Source organism: Bactrocera neohumeralis, chromosome 2, assembly GCF_024586455.1.
Source record: "Bactrocera neohumeralis isolate Rockhampton chromosome 2, APGP_CSIRO_Bneo_wtdbg2-racon-allhic-juicebox.fasta_v2, whole genome shotgun sequence".
Taxonomy (NCBI): Eukaryota; Metazoa; Arthropoda; class Insecta; order Diptera; family Tephritidae; genus Bactrocera; species Bactrocera neohumeralis.
The window spans coordinates 40,353,817-40,370,909 of record NC_065919.1 but is presented as its reverse complement, the minus strand read 5'-3'; the positions used below and the strand labels follow the sequence as shown (position 1 = coordinate 40,370,909).

Here is a 17,093-nt window from a genome sequence, read left to right as displayed (position 1 = left end):
AACAAAGTTAATTTGATTCGACTGACAGTATTGGTTCACGAAAATGTACTACGCGAGAGAAATTCTTCTTCCCTTACTATTGACATCAGGCTGAGGCTGAATACTTATCAAAATGAACTAGTAATTTCAAAGCTTTTTACTGACTGTATATGCCAACATAAAATTTTATATTTGAATGAAAAAAGTTAATTGAATATTTAAATTTTTAGCAGCCTTCTCAATTTAGGTAATTAAGACTACCTCTTTGCAGTGCATTTGGTCTGCTGATAAAATGACGATTAACATCAATAAATTTGTAACTCAAAATTAATCAGCAAGTGGAATTATTGCAGACTCTTTTAAAATTAATCCAATACAGGCATAGTAAGATGGCTCATTATACTCAAGTCCACACAGTAACGTTTATGTAAAGTTGAACGTTGTATCTTAATATGAAACTAATTTAAGTTCAGACTTTTTGGATTGCAGTGGAATAAATGTTGTTCTAAGAGCTTACAAGCTTATATGCCCAGAGCTGTAAGCGAATGGAAACAAGGCCAACTACCATGTTACCACATGTCACAAACACGTCTGAGGATGCTAGTATTTATAGTGCACGGGAGCTAATTTTAACGTGCAGAAGTAGTGAGATATGCAGGTACCTTCACGAAGCATGCGAGTGGGGTTTCAAAAATAAATGTGTTCACTTTTCACTTCCCCTTTATACCCTTGTTTCATGTAATTCATTTACACGCGGTTTCACTTTAAATTTAGCTAACCACTTTATTCCTAATAGTTGCCAAGTTTCTTGAGATATAATTTGCATTGTTCCACCATTGAAAATTTTTTACTGACATGGAATGGCAAAATAGCCAATAATAGAATTTGTTTTTGAATAATTTCGAATGACTACCGATTTCTCTCCAAGCAGTTTTTTTTCTTTTAGTGTTCTTGATTTCTGATTCTTGATAATGCTCCTCATTCTTTACTTCACTGCGTTATGTGCCTATTTGCCATATATTTAGAAAAATAATGAGAAGTTTTGAATGATTTTTACTCAATTTGAGGGAACATGTAAAACGTATTTCTCTAGCATTACAAAGTAGAATTATTGTTGGATAATAAGCAACGAAGAACTTGCAACAGGTAGACCTTGAGACGCTTCATATAGTGCAAAGAAGTACCATTTCGCCGTCAAATTGATTTGATACAAAATACAGTAATACCTTGATTTACGTCCGCTTCGTTAACGTTGTCTTGATTTACGTTGTGAAAATATTAGTGACCTCTGCACGTGATTTACGTTGTCAATTTGATTTACGTCGCCTGTATGAAATATTTTGTCATTATATTTCATGAACTCGTTCAGTTGATTTTTATACTCTCGCAACAAAGTTGCTAAGGAGAGTATTATAGTTTTGTTCACATAACGGTTGTTTGTAAGTCCTAAAACTAAAAGAGTCAGATATAGGGTTATATATACCAAAGTGATCAGGGTGACGAGTAGAGTTGAAATCCGGATGTCTGTCTGTCCGTCCGTCTGTCCGTCCGTCTGTCCGTCCGTCCGTCCGTCTGTCCGTCCGTCCGTCCGTCTGTCCGTCTGTCCGTCCGTCAAGCTGTAACTTGAGTAAAAATTGAGATATCTTGATGAAACTTGGTACACGTATTCCTTGGCTCCATAAGAAGGTTAAGTTCGAAGATGGGCAAAATCGGCCCACTGCCACGCCCACAAAATGGCGGAAACCGAAAACCTATAAAGTGTCATAACTAAGCCATAAATAAACATATTAAAGTGAAATTTAGCACAAAGGATTGCATTAGGGAGGGGCATATTTGGACGTAGTTTTTTTGGAAAAGTGGGCGTGGCCCCGCCCCCTACTAAGTTTTTTGTACATATCTCAGAAACTACTATAGCTATGTCAACCATACTCTACAGAGTCGTTTTCTTCAGGCATCTCTATATACAGTTCAAAAATGGAAGAAATCGGATAATAACCACGCCCACCTCCCATACAAAGGTTATGTTGAAAATCACTAAAAGTGTTAACCGGCTAACAAAAAAGGTCAGAAACACTAAATTTTACGGAAGAAATGGCAGAAGGAAACTGCACCCAGGCTATTTTTAAAAATTGAAAATGGGCGTGGCCTCGCCCACTTATGGACCCAAAACCATATCTCAGGAACTACTTTACCGATTTCAATGAAATTCGGTATATAATATTTTCTTAACACCCTGATGACATGTACGAATTATGGGAAAAATCGGTTCACAACCACGCCTTCCAATATAACGCTATTTTGAATTCCATCTGATGTCTTCTCTGTATAATACGAGTATATACATTAGGAACCAATGATGATAGCGGAATAAAACTTTACACAAATACGGTATTTGAAAAATATGTAAATGACGGATAATGAAATCTCGATTATCACTTTATCATGCGGGAGTATAAAATGTTCGGTGACACCCAAACTTAGCCCTTCCTTACTTGTTTTGTTTAACTTTAGCAGAAATGGATTAACTAAATGAGTATTATTCGAAAGTTTTTCGCCACATATTTTCAGTGTTTGTATTCCATATCTGTTTTTGAAATTAGTGATCCACCCATTGTCAACACGAAAGTCATCTGGAAAACAACTCTGTGCTCGTTGTTTTGCAAACCATTTCATTAGTGCTTTTTCCATTTTTGGAAGTTCTGATGGCTTAAACGTTTTCCTCTTTCCTGGACTAGATTCAGCATGCGACACGAACTTCTTTATGGTGGCTTTATTTTTCTTAATACAAGCTATTGTTGATCTCTGCACTTGAAGGCTTTTGGCTAAGGAATTTACAGAATATCCTGCACTTAGTTTCTTTAAAATGTCAACTTTCTCTTTTATTGTTAGCAACGTAAATTTTTTCCGTGCCATTATGAAACCGCTCTACACAAAATGTCAGTTAAAACTGATTCAAATCTCCCTAAACGCACATATAAGAATTCATCATCGAAAAAACGGGACTTCTCAGAAATGTATTCAAACTAAGTTACCGTTACCAAAATCAACAAGCTCTTACCGCAAGTATCGAAGTCAAATTTTTTGATTAATTCTATTAAATTTTATTTCTAATTATATTTATTAAAACGGTAGCGCCTTGGGAATTTATTTAAAAAACAAAGTAAATGATGGATCTAATGTCCAGTGTGACGAATGTGGAAAACAACTGAAATATAATAATTGTATGACCAGCTAACCAATTAAACGCTAATAAATTGAGTTAAGTGTTTGTGTTTAGGATTTGGGATTTATTCGATGAAAAAAGGAGGGAAACCGTAAAAGAATTGTAACCATGTTTGGCATCATATTATTGCTAAATTATAGATCAAACGCTCACTTAGTTTCAGTACTAAAACTAACCTCAAATGAAATATATATATATTAGGGTGTACCATTTTGAGGCAACCTTTTTTTTTCAACTGAAAAACAGGCTCAAAACTTTCGAAATGTGTAAAAAAAAGTCACTGTTTTCCAAAAATTGATGAGCTCTTAATATTAATATTAAGAGTTCTTTCAAATTTTCTGTTTTCCATATAAATTGCATGAAAAAAAAGTCATTTTTTTTAGGGTGGCTATTGTGCGGAGGTTATTATAAGTGCACGCGATGGCTGCGAGTAGGGATGATAAACTTGATTTCGATTCTTCGAAATCGATCTTCAGTAGTCGAAGTCGATTAAGAATCGATTCTTGACATTCGAAAAAATAATATTAATATTAAGACCTCATCTTTTGAGTAACTTTTTTTTTACACATTTCGAAAGTTTTGAGCCTGTTTTTCAGTTGAAAAAAAAGGTTGCCTCAAAATGGCACACCCTAATATATATGTACATATGTTTGTGATATAAACTCAACTAAAGAGTAGTAGTGGTAGGGAGTTTAATATATTGTGTATAGGAGGGAATATGAGGTTTGAACCGATTTAAATAATATTCATATCATTCCATATTCTGTTTGAGCAAACATGTTCCCATTCCAAATTTCATTCAAATGTCACATATACATATAGACCACCATTAATATATTCAATATTCCACGATCACTGAAATTCAATACTATATCTCACAGGTTGATCGATATTTTCGGTAAAAAAAATAAGTCATAGGAACTGGGCACTACATATTCGGTATCTGAGGGCAAACTTGTGTTCCGATTTCGATTGTTATAACATTTTTTCCCGATTTGTAAAAAATATATTTCATCGTCTCAAGGTTAGATTACTTGAAAGCAAGGATCGAGTTGATTCTACTTATTTAAAACATTTTATTTAATATTGTATTTTTTTCTTACAAAAGGAAAGTTAAATAACTAAGTAGTAATGGCCAACAGTTGTACGCAAACACCAACTCTTCAGAGTAATTCGACTAAGATGAACCGTTTCATGGACAAATTAATGGCGAAAATATTTTGCTTTTACGACGAGCAGTCTCTAATCGATGTGACATTTAAATTTACGAACTCAACGGCTGTGTAAGTATTACTTTGTCCTCAGCTTAAATAAAATGTTATAGATTAATATTTGTAATTCTTGGAATGCGCAGTATACCCGCGCATCGTTTGATACTCGCAGCAGCGAGTCCTTACTTTGAGAACCTTTTCAATGGCGAGCAAGGCAATAGACCCGTCATCGAAATAAATGATATCGGTAGTGATATTTTTGAGCGTCTAATAGCCTTTTGTTACACCGGCCAGACACTCATTACCGTTAACAATGTTGGTGCTATGGTAAAGGCGGCAATGGTTTTGCAGTTGGACGATGCCATAACCATTTGTGTGGACTACCTTATGTCACATATCGATGAATACACATTACAGGGTGCTTACACGCTAGAGCGTGAAACGCAATGTGAATTTCTTAAGCAGAAAATCTTCGAATACGAAACACAGAATTTTATGAAGGTAAGTCTAAATATACACGTAATGTCTCACAATAGCGGTACTTGTGTAATCGACATTTTGTTTCTAATAATACTAGATCAGCCAAAGCAATGAGTTTTTGAATTTTGATGTTGAAAAAATGCAACGTCTTCTGGAATCTGACAATTTGAATATAGCCCGTGAGAAAGATGCGTACGATGCCATAAAACGCTGGTTCAATTTCGATGTTCCAGCGCGTCAAGAGCAACTGCCACTTTTAATAACTTGTCTCCGGCTTATCCAATTCGATGCAGACTTTCTGTTGACACACATACATCCACTACCTGGCTGTGAGCTGCTGACCTTCAAGGCGTTGTTGTGGTGCTGTAAGCCTGAAGCACGAACAAAGATAAATTTGCGATTTACAGAACCGCGTGGAATCAGTGGTACAAATTGTGATGATAAAACAATCCTAGCGCTTTGCTCATCGGTAGGGGCACACTGTGGCTTATATTCAAAAATGATAATCTTAAATTAATGTACGTACATTGTTTTTGGAATAGATTAATCCTAAGCTACTGCAATATAACAAAGCTGAGGATAAGTGGCAAGAATATGCGAGTATAAAATACAAATACCGATGGTATGAAACTGTTTTGAAGGATGATGATTTGCTATTTATTGGCGGTAATAAAAAAGGTGAATCAGTCAACATTGTCAGCAGCTGGAATATACGGAATAAGACTTGGAAAAATTTGCCCGCCATGAACCAAGCAAGAGACGAACACTGCGTTGTCGAATTAGATGGTAAAATCTACGCGATTGGTGGTAGTGAGGGAAATAATACTCTGTCGTCGGTGGAAAGGTAAATACGTTTAAATCTGTATCGAATTACCGAACGATGGTGATTGTGGGCTTTAACAATTTTATGTTAACTTTATGCTTAATATTGAAAGTACTTTAATCTAGATGCGTTAGAGTGGACAAAATAGGTAGTTCTACATTTAGGAAGGAGGGAATTCAGTAAACTGTCACTGTAAAATCAGATCATAGATTAACTCTGACTTTAGAAAGCTCTAACTCTTTGACATTGCAACGACTTCTTTAGAATAATTCTAAGTTTTTTTAATGGAATATGCAACGCAATGCAGGCGCTACAGTTAATAGATAGTATGCATTCTTTTTTCATTGCTTTCCTTTATTTCCAGATATACGACTTCTGAAGGTTGGAAGTTCGTGAACAGCTTGATTATTGGACGATTTCAGGCCAGCGCAGTGAGTTTGAATAGTAAAATATACATAATTGGCGGTTATAATGTCGATATCTACCAAAAATCTATCGAATGCTACAACCCGGATTCGAATACATGGACTTCTTGCGCGAAAATGACAGGATTTCACACTGATCCTATTGTAAGTTAGATTAAAAAATACTTATTAATATTTGTAGAACGTTCAGCAGTAAAGATTTGGTAGAATTTTCCAATTTATTTGTGAAATATATGCTGTCGCTACAATAAGAGAGTCAATTTGATTTCACCTTTCCAAGACTACCTTTGAGTTTTCAAAACCAGCCAAAGTAGCTCCGCTTCAATAAAAATAACTCAAAATAGTCTCTTATATATTTAGTCGCCCTCCTAGCTCTAATATAATTAAATACAACGTTTATTGCTATTTTTTATATTACAGACAGCTGCACATAAGGGTCACATTTATGTTTTAAGCAATAAAGACAATAACTGCCTTGTTGAACGTTACAATCCTCAGCAAGACACATGGTCTAAGGTATATTAACTTGATTTTTGCCAATCGCTTGATGTCAAACTAAATATTCTTGAAAACATTTCACAGATTTGCTCTTTGGAAGTTAGCGGTGATCTTCTAGCTAGCGTATCGCTGGGGAATAAACTATGGGCTATTGGTGGCATCTCTGCTGGCAAGATATGTGTATCAGTCTATGACGAGGAAAATGACCAATGGAGACAAAAGTGCTCATTACCTCAAATAGATTTTTATTCCTGTTTGGTTGTGCCTGAAGCTTTACTGGCGTCGAAATGAATAAATAATACTAATAAAAATTTTTTTGTAATAAATTCTCTTCTAAGAAAAACCAAAATATCTGATTTTTTATTTCCAAAAACACGTCATATACTTATTTTGTATGCTACCCAGTTTTTAGTTAATATTCTCTTATATCTCGATGTTTATAGAATCACAGCAAAGCATATCTTCTTCTTCTTCTTAATTGGCGTAGACACCGCTTACGCGATTATAGCCGAGTTAACAACAGCGTGCCAGTCGTTTCTTCTTTTCGCTACGTGGTGCCAATTGGATATTCCAAGCGTAGCCAGGCCCTTTTCCACTTGGTCCTTCCAACGGAGTGGAGGTCTTTCTCTTCCTCTGCTTCCCCCGCCGGATACAGCGACAAATACTTTCAGAGCTGGAGTGTTTCCGTCCATACGGACAACATGACCTAGCCAGCGTAGCCGCTGTCTTTTAATTCGCTGAACTATGTCAATGTCATCATATATCTCGGACAGCTCATCGTTCCATCGAATGCGATATTCGCCGTGGCCAACGCGCATAGGACCATAAATCTTTCGCAGAACTTTTCTCTCGAAAACTCGCAACGTCGACTCATCAGTTGTTGACATCGTCCAAGCCGCTGCACCATATAGCAGGACGGGAATTTTGAGTGACTTATAGAGTTTGGTTTTTGTTTGTCGAGAGAGGACTTTGCTTCTCAATTGCCTACTCAGTCCGAAGTAGCACCTGTTGGCAAGAGTTGTCAAAAGGGGGGTCTCCCTCAGCAAAGCATATATGTATGTACTTAAATATAGGGTGCTTTGTAATTGGCTGATGGGAAAATGCGATGCGCAGTCCTTTTCGTTTTGTATTTACAATATGTTTCAATAATTGAAATTTGCTATATAATTTTTGTATCTACTGCATTGTGCAAACAAATATCATTAATATAACACAATATTTTCGAAATTGTTGAATAAATAAAAAAATAGCTAATGAAAAATATTGTTGTGTACTGCATAAATGAAGCAAGCAAGTGTTTGAGAAAATATGAGTAGGGATTAAAAGAGATGTGCTCGATTCGAGTTGCCCATGTGAAAGGAATGGGAAACATCAAAAGCGAAGCTGTCAACAAAACAATAAAAGTTGTTAGTCTGAGCTCAGTCTAAGTAAACTCTTCTTTCTTTCTTTGTCGCTTTCTCCTTCGCCTAATTTAAAAGCAATCAATCAGAAAACTTATAATACAGCGAATGAAATGTTATTGTGGTATTGAAAAAGGGTGAGCTCATTTCACCCCAGTTAGCATAAGCGGAATTGAAAATATCACGATTGAGCAAAATAATATTACTCTCAACGCAAGTACGCAAGTGATCAAACTGAAAGGTGAATTTTGTCCATTTCATTTACTTCAAAGTAATCCCCTCTCGCTGCAGTACGCTTATGCCAACGAATTTTCCAGTCACCATTGCACTTGGAAAAATCCTCCGTCGTGATGGCCTTCCTTTGTCGATTCGGCTTTTATATCCTCAATTGAGTCAAAACGGTGTAGTCATGTGAATTTGCTGAATAACCAGAAGTTACATGAAGGAAAATCAGGCGAATGCGGTGGTTGCGGTTGCGGCATGATAATAGTTGAACATCACGAATAACCAATGCAGTATGAGATGGTGCATTATCGCACTTCTTTGGTCATTAAATTCAGAACTAGTAAAAATCGAAGAATTCACTTTCAGAGCCTCACAAGATGACGCGTATCTCAAATACTAATGAATATTTTAACGTGATTTATTTGAATTTAGCATAGATGTCACTAACAGTACTACCAACTTACTGATTCGAAAAACACGCGAAGTATAAATTAAAAATTAACCTGTCAACTTGATCACAGTAGTATATTATTTACAGACATTTTCTTGCAACAACTGTGTATAGCGGAATTCAATTTTCAATCAGCCGGATGTTCGAAAATACTGGTAATAGTTACATGGGGGCTAAGCCAAGTTTTCGCCCAATTGTATCCATTTCAGGCTCATACTGTTATGAGCAAAATACGTTCTGAAATTTTCATTGAGAGGACTCAAATATTGGCCGGTATATCTAGCATAAAGTCACCAAGAAGTTCGAAAAAGTTTATATGAAGTATATGGCTCAGAGAAGTATTGATGATCAAGCAGGCTTACCCAGATGTTGCTTTAGCAAGAACTGGTGTGTTTCGGTGGCACCAGGCCTTTTTGGAGGGCCGGGAAGAGGTCGCTGATGAAGATCGTGCTGGCAGACCTGTCGCAGGCACAAACACCGGCAATGTGAATCGTGTGCGCAAATTTTTTAACTCAGACCGTCGACTAAGTATTCATTTAATTTCCCAGATGTTAAATTTATCAAAATCTGTGATTCATGACATTGTGACGGAGCACTTCAACATGCGCAAGGTGAGCGAGTAATGGATCTTTGAGTATGGTCCCGAGAAAAAGAGGCCATCTTCCGAGTGAGATTTTATTATGAATATGAATGAGACCGAAAAAGATCGCGGTCTAAACCCTTAAAATAATGTATAATAATAATGAAATTGACTGACGACCAAAAAGTGCTGAGAATCCAACATTCGAAGGACATCATTAAAGAGGAAAAAAGCGTACTTTACAATATTGTGACTGGTAACGAATCGTGGTGTTTCCAACATGATCTCGAAACGAAACACCAGATTGCTGAATGGAAGGCACCGGACGAGCCGAAACCCGAAAAAACGCGCATGAAGAAGTCAAAATTGAAGACAATGCTGATTTGTTTTTAAGATTCCAAGGGTATTGTCTGGAAAGAATTTGTTCCACCCAGCCAAAACGTTAACGCGGTATTCTACTTTGGAGTTTTGAAGCGTATGGTGCGCTGTATTCGACGTGTTCGGCCCGAATATCGCGAAGATGAAAGTTGGCATTTGTTGAACGATAATGCGCCGTCTCATCTATCGATGCTTGTGACCGATTTTTTGACCAAAAATCACGTTTTAATTATTAATCATTCCCCATATTCACCTGATATGGCACAGTGCGACTTCTTCCTTTTCGGAAAAATTATATGGTAAGGCTTTATAGCCCACCAAACCGCCCACTTTTTGGCGAAATCCCTTATTTCGGGACTTATTTCGACAAAATTTAGTAAATGATATTCTTTTTATATTCCTATATCACGTTGTGAAAACTACTTTCCATTGAGAATAATTTTAATTCCCCTAGATTCGTTCAATTTCCAGCACACAAATCAAGAAGCAGTTAATAAAACGGGATAAAACTTTGCACTAATAATATCTTTGGTGTGTGTCACCTTATGACAAAAAATTATTTAAAATGAATAAAAACTGTTCAAGCCCCTGGGTGGGGTTGAATCTTACCAATTCTTCCCTTAGCCCCATATACTTAATATAAAGATTTTCGAACTTCCGATGGCTTTGTACCGTATATATCGACCAATATGAGAGTCATCTCAATGCAAATGAGCCAGTGTGTTTTACTCATAGCATTGCATCTTTGTCCCTTAAATAGATAAACTTCAGCGAAAACTTGACTTAGCCCCTTTATAACTAATATCAGGATTTTCGAACATTCGGCAGACTTCACTCTATAAGGTTAGTGCTTTAGTGTGTGACATGTTCCTGGTATGTGGTATTGAGAAAAATAGATAAAATCTTGCCGATACCACCCCAACTGCCTAATATGTACTAACTAATAAACCTAATGTGTCTGTCAGTATAGGAGTTACATAAACATACTCGTATACAGTATTTGTACATACATATGTGGTGCCGAGTGTAGAACGAAGACAAAATATTATGTTACTGAACACGATAAAGACAAAGCACAACTCTGGACCGAAAAACTTTTAAAGAGTAAAAAAATGTAATTAAAAACATTTACAAATAAAGAAGAACAAAAAAAGAAATAAGTAGTATTTCCAATTAAGGAGGAAGAAGGAAATTCTTTGTATAAAAGGAATTGAAAGAAGTGAATCAAATTGTAATAAAACAACACAGGTAAACTAAATGAAATTATTCACGTTTTCCTACTAGTATATATAAAATTGCTTAGATTTCCATCCTCAGGTTGACATTTTACAACATAAAGTATTTCAAAGTAATTGATTCTTGTAAGTTAAAAGAGTATAAAATGTTCGGGTGCACCCGAACTTACCCCTTCCTTACTTACATACCCTCTTAGTAATAAGTGGTGATCACTCACAAGCAAACATACTTGGAGCGACCAAAATATGTATGTCTTAATTTTTTGTTGATTTTGCACCAATCATATTGTACATGGTTATATCAAATACTTAGAGGGCTAAGAAAAGAGTTCTGAACTATGTTATCATTGGTATATCATTTTAAACCGAAAAATATATTATACATATGTATGTACTTACCGACTTTGGTTCATCAAGTTGTTGTTATTAACTGATTTTTCAACTGTCGAACATGTCACATTGATGTGATAGTATCGGTTGTCATATTTCTTATTATGTGGCGTTGTAGAGACTTATATATGTTGAAGGTCAGAAAAGACAAGTTATGTAATTTTTGCGAAGGGATTCTTAACGATACTACGATATATTAAGTCTTCCGAATATATAATAAAACAAAAAAGCAAAATTCGCAACTTTTTCCCAAATGTCTACCGAAAGTCCAAAATTTTTGAATTTGAGAAGTACTCACCCGACTTAACCCATTTTGGATACACTGATATACTATTATCAAGAAAACATTCTCTCTGAATTTCAATTATATATCCCATACGTTGACTAATATTTTTGGTCAAATGTCAATTATAGATACTGGGGTCAATACTTCCCTGAGCCACCATATACCCAATATAAACATTTTCGAACTTCCGGGTGGCTTTATGCTGGATACATCGGCCACTATTTGAGGTATTTCCATGAAAACTACCAAGCTTGTTTCACTTATAACAGTGTTTTTTTTTTTAAACAAAAAAATGGGTGAAAACTTGACCTAGCCCCCATATAACCAATATCAGAATTTTGGAAAACCCAACTAAGTCAGCTTGGCGATTGGCGATTGTATTTAAGGTACCTTAATAAAACCCAGGGAGTATTTTTTCTAGTAAATGACACGATAATAGTTAATAGATAAAATCGGGTCGAAACCACCCCAACACCAAATTACTGCGTACAATAATTTTCTTTTTTCTAACAAGTCTCATGCCGAATATGTCGGTCAGTGTATGAGTCCCTTAATTGGGAAGGTGCCGCTGCCCAGCTGGTTGATGTCCTCGCGAAAATAAAGGCTGACATCACCGCCGTCCAAGAAATGCGATGGACGGGACAAGGACAAAGACGAGTAGGTCCTTGTGACATTTACTACAGTTGACATATAAAGGAGCGCAAGTTTGGTGTTGGATTCGTGGTGGGAGAGAGACTCCGTCGCCGAGTACTATCATTCACTCCGATGAATGATCGTCTAGTCACAATCCGCATCAAAGCGAGGTTCTTCAACATATCACTGATTTGCGCCCGCGCCCCGATGGAAGAGAACGACGATGTGATCAAAGATGCCTTCTATGAGCGCTTGGAGCGCGCTTATGAGAGCTGCCCCTGCCACGATGTCAAAATCGTGCTTGGCGACCTTAACGCCAGGGTGGGCAAAGAAGGTATCTTTAGCACTACGGTGGGTAAATTCAGCTTTCACGACGAAACATCTCCAAATGGGTTGAGGCTGATTGACTTCGCCGGGGCCCGAAATATGGTTATCTGTTTTACTGGATTCCAGCACAGGAAGATACATCAAGTTACCTGGCTGTCTCTGGATCGAAAAGCCACCAACCAGATCGATCATATTGTGATAGACGGAAGACACGTCTCCAGTGTTCTAGACGTGCGTACGCTCCGAGGTCCTAACATCGACTCGGACCCACTATCTTGTTGCTGCCAAGACTCGCACCCGCCTCTGTGCTGCAAAAAACGCACGTCAACAAACACAAGGAAGGTTCGACATCGAGAAGCTGCAATCACAACAGACAGTCGAACGATTTGCTACTCGACTTGCACTCCTGCTCTCTGAGAGCACTCGTCAACAACTAGGTATAAGGGAACTGTGGGACGGCATTTCAAACTCCTTACGTACAGCTGCAACCTAAACCATTGGTTTTCGGAAATTGCAAAAGAACAGCTGGTACGATGAGGAGTGCCGTGTCACAGCGGAGTGAAAACAGGCTGCCTACCTCGCAACGTTACGATCGACCACTACACGTGCGGGATGGGATAGATACCGAGAGTTGAAGACGGAATCGAGACACATTTACAGACAGAAAAAGAAAGAGACCGAAAAGCGTGAGTACGAAGAGCTTGATAAGCTGGCCGACAGGAGTAATGCTCGAAAATTCTACGAAAGAATGCGGCGGCTTACACAAGGTTTCAAAACCAGAGCATACTCTTGTAGAACCCCCAAAGGTGATCAGTCACCGATTCCCAGAGCATACTTAAATTATGGAGGGAACACTTCTCCAGCCTGCTGAATGGCAGTGAACGCACAACGCCAGGAGAAGGCGAACCCAATTCCCCAATTTATGACGATGGAGCAGACGTTCCATTGCTCGACCATGAAGAAGTTCGAATAGCAATTACCCGCCTGAACTGATAAGGAGCATGCATCAGCTTCTTTGTAAAATATGGTCGGGCGAAAGAATGGCCAACGATTGGAATTTAAGTGTGCCCTGCCTAATCTATAAAAAAAGAGACCCCACAATCTGCGCCAACTACCGTGGGGTAAGCCTCCTCAACATCGCATATAAGGTTCTATCGAGCGTATTGTGTGAAAGATTAAAGCCCACCGTCAACAAACTGATTGGACCTTATCAGTGTGGCTTTAGACCTGGCAAATCAACAACCGACCAGATATTCACCATGCGCTAAATCTTGGAAAAAACCCGTGAAAGGAGAATCGGCACACACCACCTCTTCGTCGATTTCAAAGCTGCTTTCGACAGCACGAAAAGGAGCTGCCTTTATGCCGCGATGTCTGAATTTGGTATCCCCGCAAAACTAATACGGCTGTGTAAACTGACGTTGAGCAACACGAAAAGCTACGTCAGGATCGGGAAGGACCTCTCCGAGCCGTTCGATACCAAACGAGGTTTCAGACAAGGCGACTCCCTTTCGTGCGACTTCTTCCACCTGCTTCTGGAGAAAATAGTTCGAGCTGCAGAACTAAATAGAGAAGGTACCATCTTCTATAAGAGTGTACAGCTGCTGGCGTATGCCGATGATATTGATATCATCGGCCTTAACACCCGCGCCGTTAGTTCGGCTTTCTCCAGACTAGACAAGGAAGCAAAACAAATGGGTCTGGCAGTGAACGAGGGCAAGACGAAATATCTCCTGTCATCAAACAAACAGTCGTCGCACTCGCGACTTGGCTCTCACGTCACTGTTGACAGTCATTACTTTGAAGTTGTAGATAACTTCGTCTATTTAGGAACCAGTATTAACACCACCAGCAATGTCGACCAGGAAATCTAACGCAGGATTGCCCTTGCCAACAGGTGCTACTTTGGACTGAGTAGGCAATTGAAAAGTAAAGTCCTCTCTCGACGAACAAAAGCCAAACTCTATAAGGCGCTCATAATTCCCGTCCTGCCATATGTGCAGAGGCTTGAACGATGACAGCAACCGAAGAGTCGATGTTACGAGTTTTTGAGAGAAAAGTTCTGCGAAAGATTTATGGCGCCACTTAGCGAAAAGAAGAAACGACTGGCGCGCTGTTGTTAACTCGGCTATATTCGCGAAACGGTGTCTACGCCAATTAGGAAGAAGAAGTATACGTAAAATTGCTTGGATTCTGATCCTCTGGTTGACGCTTTAGAGCTTAAGGCATTACCCTGTTTACGATTCTTGCAAGTTGCAAGAGTACAAAATGTTAAGTTGCAACCGAACTTAGCCCTTTCTTACTTGTTGGTACATAAATTTAATTTGAGGAATAATTTTCATAACTTCTACAATATTAGAACTCAAAAAATTTCGCAAAATGCCTAAACCCATAGAAAATATGCAATCGCAAGAATTCACATTTTAGACCAAACATATAAATAGATTTAAATAATAATTGTGAATCGGGGACGATTCACACACCAGTTTTATCATAATTGTAAACAAAAATGTATTTTTGCACTTTATAATTATAAAGTTTCATAAATAAAAATATGTATGCACGCTTTGCTTACTTAAGAATTTTATATGCTTTTTCTGTTCATACATAGTAGAACATATGTAGTAAAAATAATTGTAAACAGAAAAGAACGATTAACATCCTGCCGAAATATGTTGATGCTGACACTTCAGCTTCCTTATGAACTAACTTTAAGTAAATAAAAATTAAATGTACAAATACTAGTTAGTTGAAAATATTATTTGATTTGAACCTGACAAACCATTAGAAGACCACGCGTGTTCTCATTTATCATTTTTTTTTTTTTAACAAAGGTTCGCATTCACTTGATATATGCCAAATCTATTTTGGAGTAGTATAAACGATATTGTATTTCATTCATCCTACAAACCGTGTGGGGGTAAGTCCATCCCCATGGTTTACTTCATCGCTCAGTGATGAGATTTGTAAATAAAAAGTAATTAAATAATAAAGTTGCACAGAGTATAATAGTGTTGTTTACCTCACAGTTGTTTGTATCATCTTAATCAAATCGAGATAAATATGGCGAGATAGATATGGAGATAAATATATATGTATATATGTACGTCCCGGTGACGGGACGTGGTGAAATCCGGGTGACTGCTAGTGATAACTTGAGTAAACATTGGCAAACTAGAAGGGTCATAATGTGAAAGGACATAATCGGACGACTGCCACGTCCGCAAAATGGCATTAAACGAAAACCTATAAAGTGTCATAACTAAGCAGCGGTGATTGAAAGCGTGGCCCCGCCTTCTAAGTGGTTAAATGTACAGGAGTTTCAAGCCACCATGCGTGCTGAGAAGAGGTGAATAAAATCAGATAATAACGACCCTACCTTTAAAATTTTGTAATATACAATTGTTTTTAAAATTGAGTTTTAAATTATAGTTATAGGAATTTAAAGCTATTATTATGACACTATTTGCAAGAAAAACTTAGTAATTTTAGTCACTTTCCACAAATTGAAACTAAAGTCTTGACTTTCCTTTTAGTTTTTGCAACCAATATTTTTTTACAACATTTCTGCTGCATGATTTGCTTATAGAGTTGAATGCGTGAAGATTAATAGGTGTATCAATTATACTATGTAGTCATGAACAAATTTGAGTAGCTAGTTGTATTGAAGTTTAGAAATGTTCGTTAAGCAAACCACAGCATATACAAACAAGTAAAGAAGGGCTAAGTTCGGGTGTCACCGAACATTTTATACTCTCGCATGATAAAGTGATAATAGAGATTTCATTATCCGTCATTTACCTATTTTTTTATTTTGCTGTAAAATTAATTAGATTAGATCAATTTGTGTACTTTGAGTATTGAATTGTATTTTCATTTCCTAATGTACATATATATTATACAGAGAAGGCATCACATGGAATTCAAAATACCGTTATATTGGAAGAAGGCGTGGTTGTGAACCGATTTCACCCACATTTCGTACATGTCATGAGGGTGTTAGGAAGATATTATGTACCGAATTTCATTGAAATCGGTGGAGTAGTTCCTGAGATATGGTTTTGGTCCATAAGTGGGCGACGCCACGCCCATTTTCAATTTTTAAAAAAAGCCTGGGTGCAGCCTCTTGCCATTTCTTCCGTAAAATTTAGTGTTTCTGACGTTTTTTGTTAGTCGGTTAACGCACTTTTAGTGATTTTCAACATAACCTTTGTATGGGAGGTGGGCGTGGTTATTATCCGATTTCTTCCATTTTTGAACTGTATGTGGAAATGCCTGAAGAAAACGACTCTGTAGAGTTTGGTTGACATACCTATAGTAGATTCCAAGTTATATACAAAAGACTTAGTAGGGGGCGGGGCCACGCCCACTTTTCCAAAAAATTTACGTCCAAATATGCCCCTCCCTAATGCGATCTTTTGTGCCAAATTTCTTTAATATCTTTATTTATGGCTTAGTTAAGAGACTTTATAGCTTTTCGGTTTTCGCCATTTTGTGGGCGTGGCAGTAGGCCGATTTTGCCCATTTTCGAACTTAACCTTCTTATGGA

General features: G+C 37.4%; 1 protein-coding gene across 1 annotated transcript; it reads left to right on the top strand.

Annotated features, from left to right (window-relative positions):
• Positions 1 to 4,315: 4,315 nt before the first annotated feature.
• Positions 4,316 to 6,988, top strand: LOC126751016 (kelch-like protein 1). The gene is made up of 7 exons (XM_050460909.1): positions 4,316 to 4,485; positions 4,557 to 4,914; positions 4,991 to 5,362; positions 5,436 to 5,737; positions 6,081 to 6,285; positions 6,562 to 6,657; positions 6,724 to 6,988. The coding sequence occupies exons 1-7, from the start codon at positions 4,334 to 4,336 to the stop codon at positions 6,928 to 6,930; spliced, it is 1,692 nt and encodes a 563-aa protein (XP_050316866.1). The 5' UTR covers positions 4,316 to 4,333; the 3' UTR covers positions 6,931 to 6,988.
• The last annotated feature ends 10,105 nt before the right edge of the window (positions 6,989 to 17,093 follow it).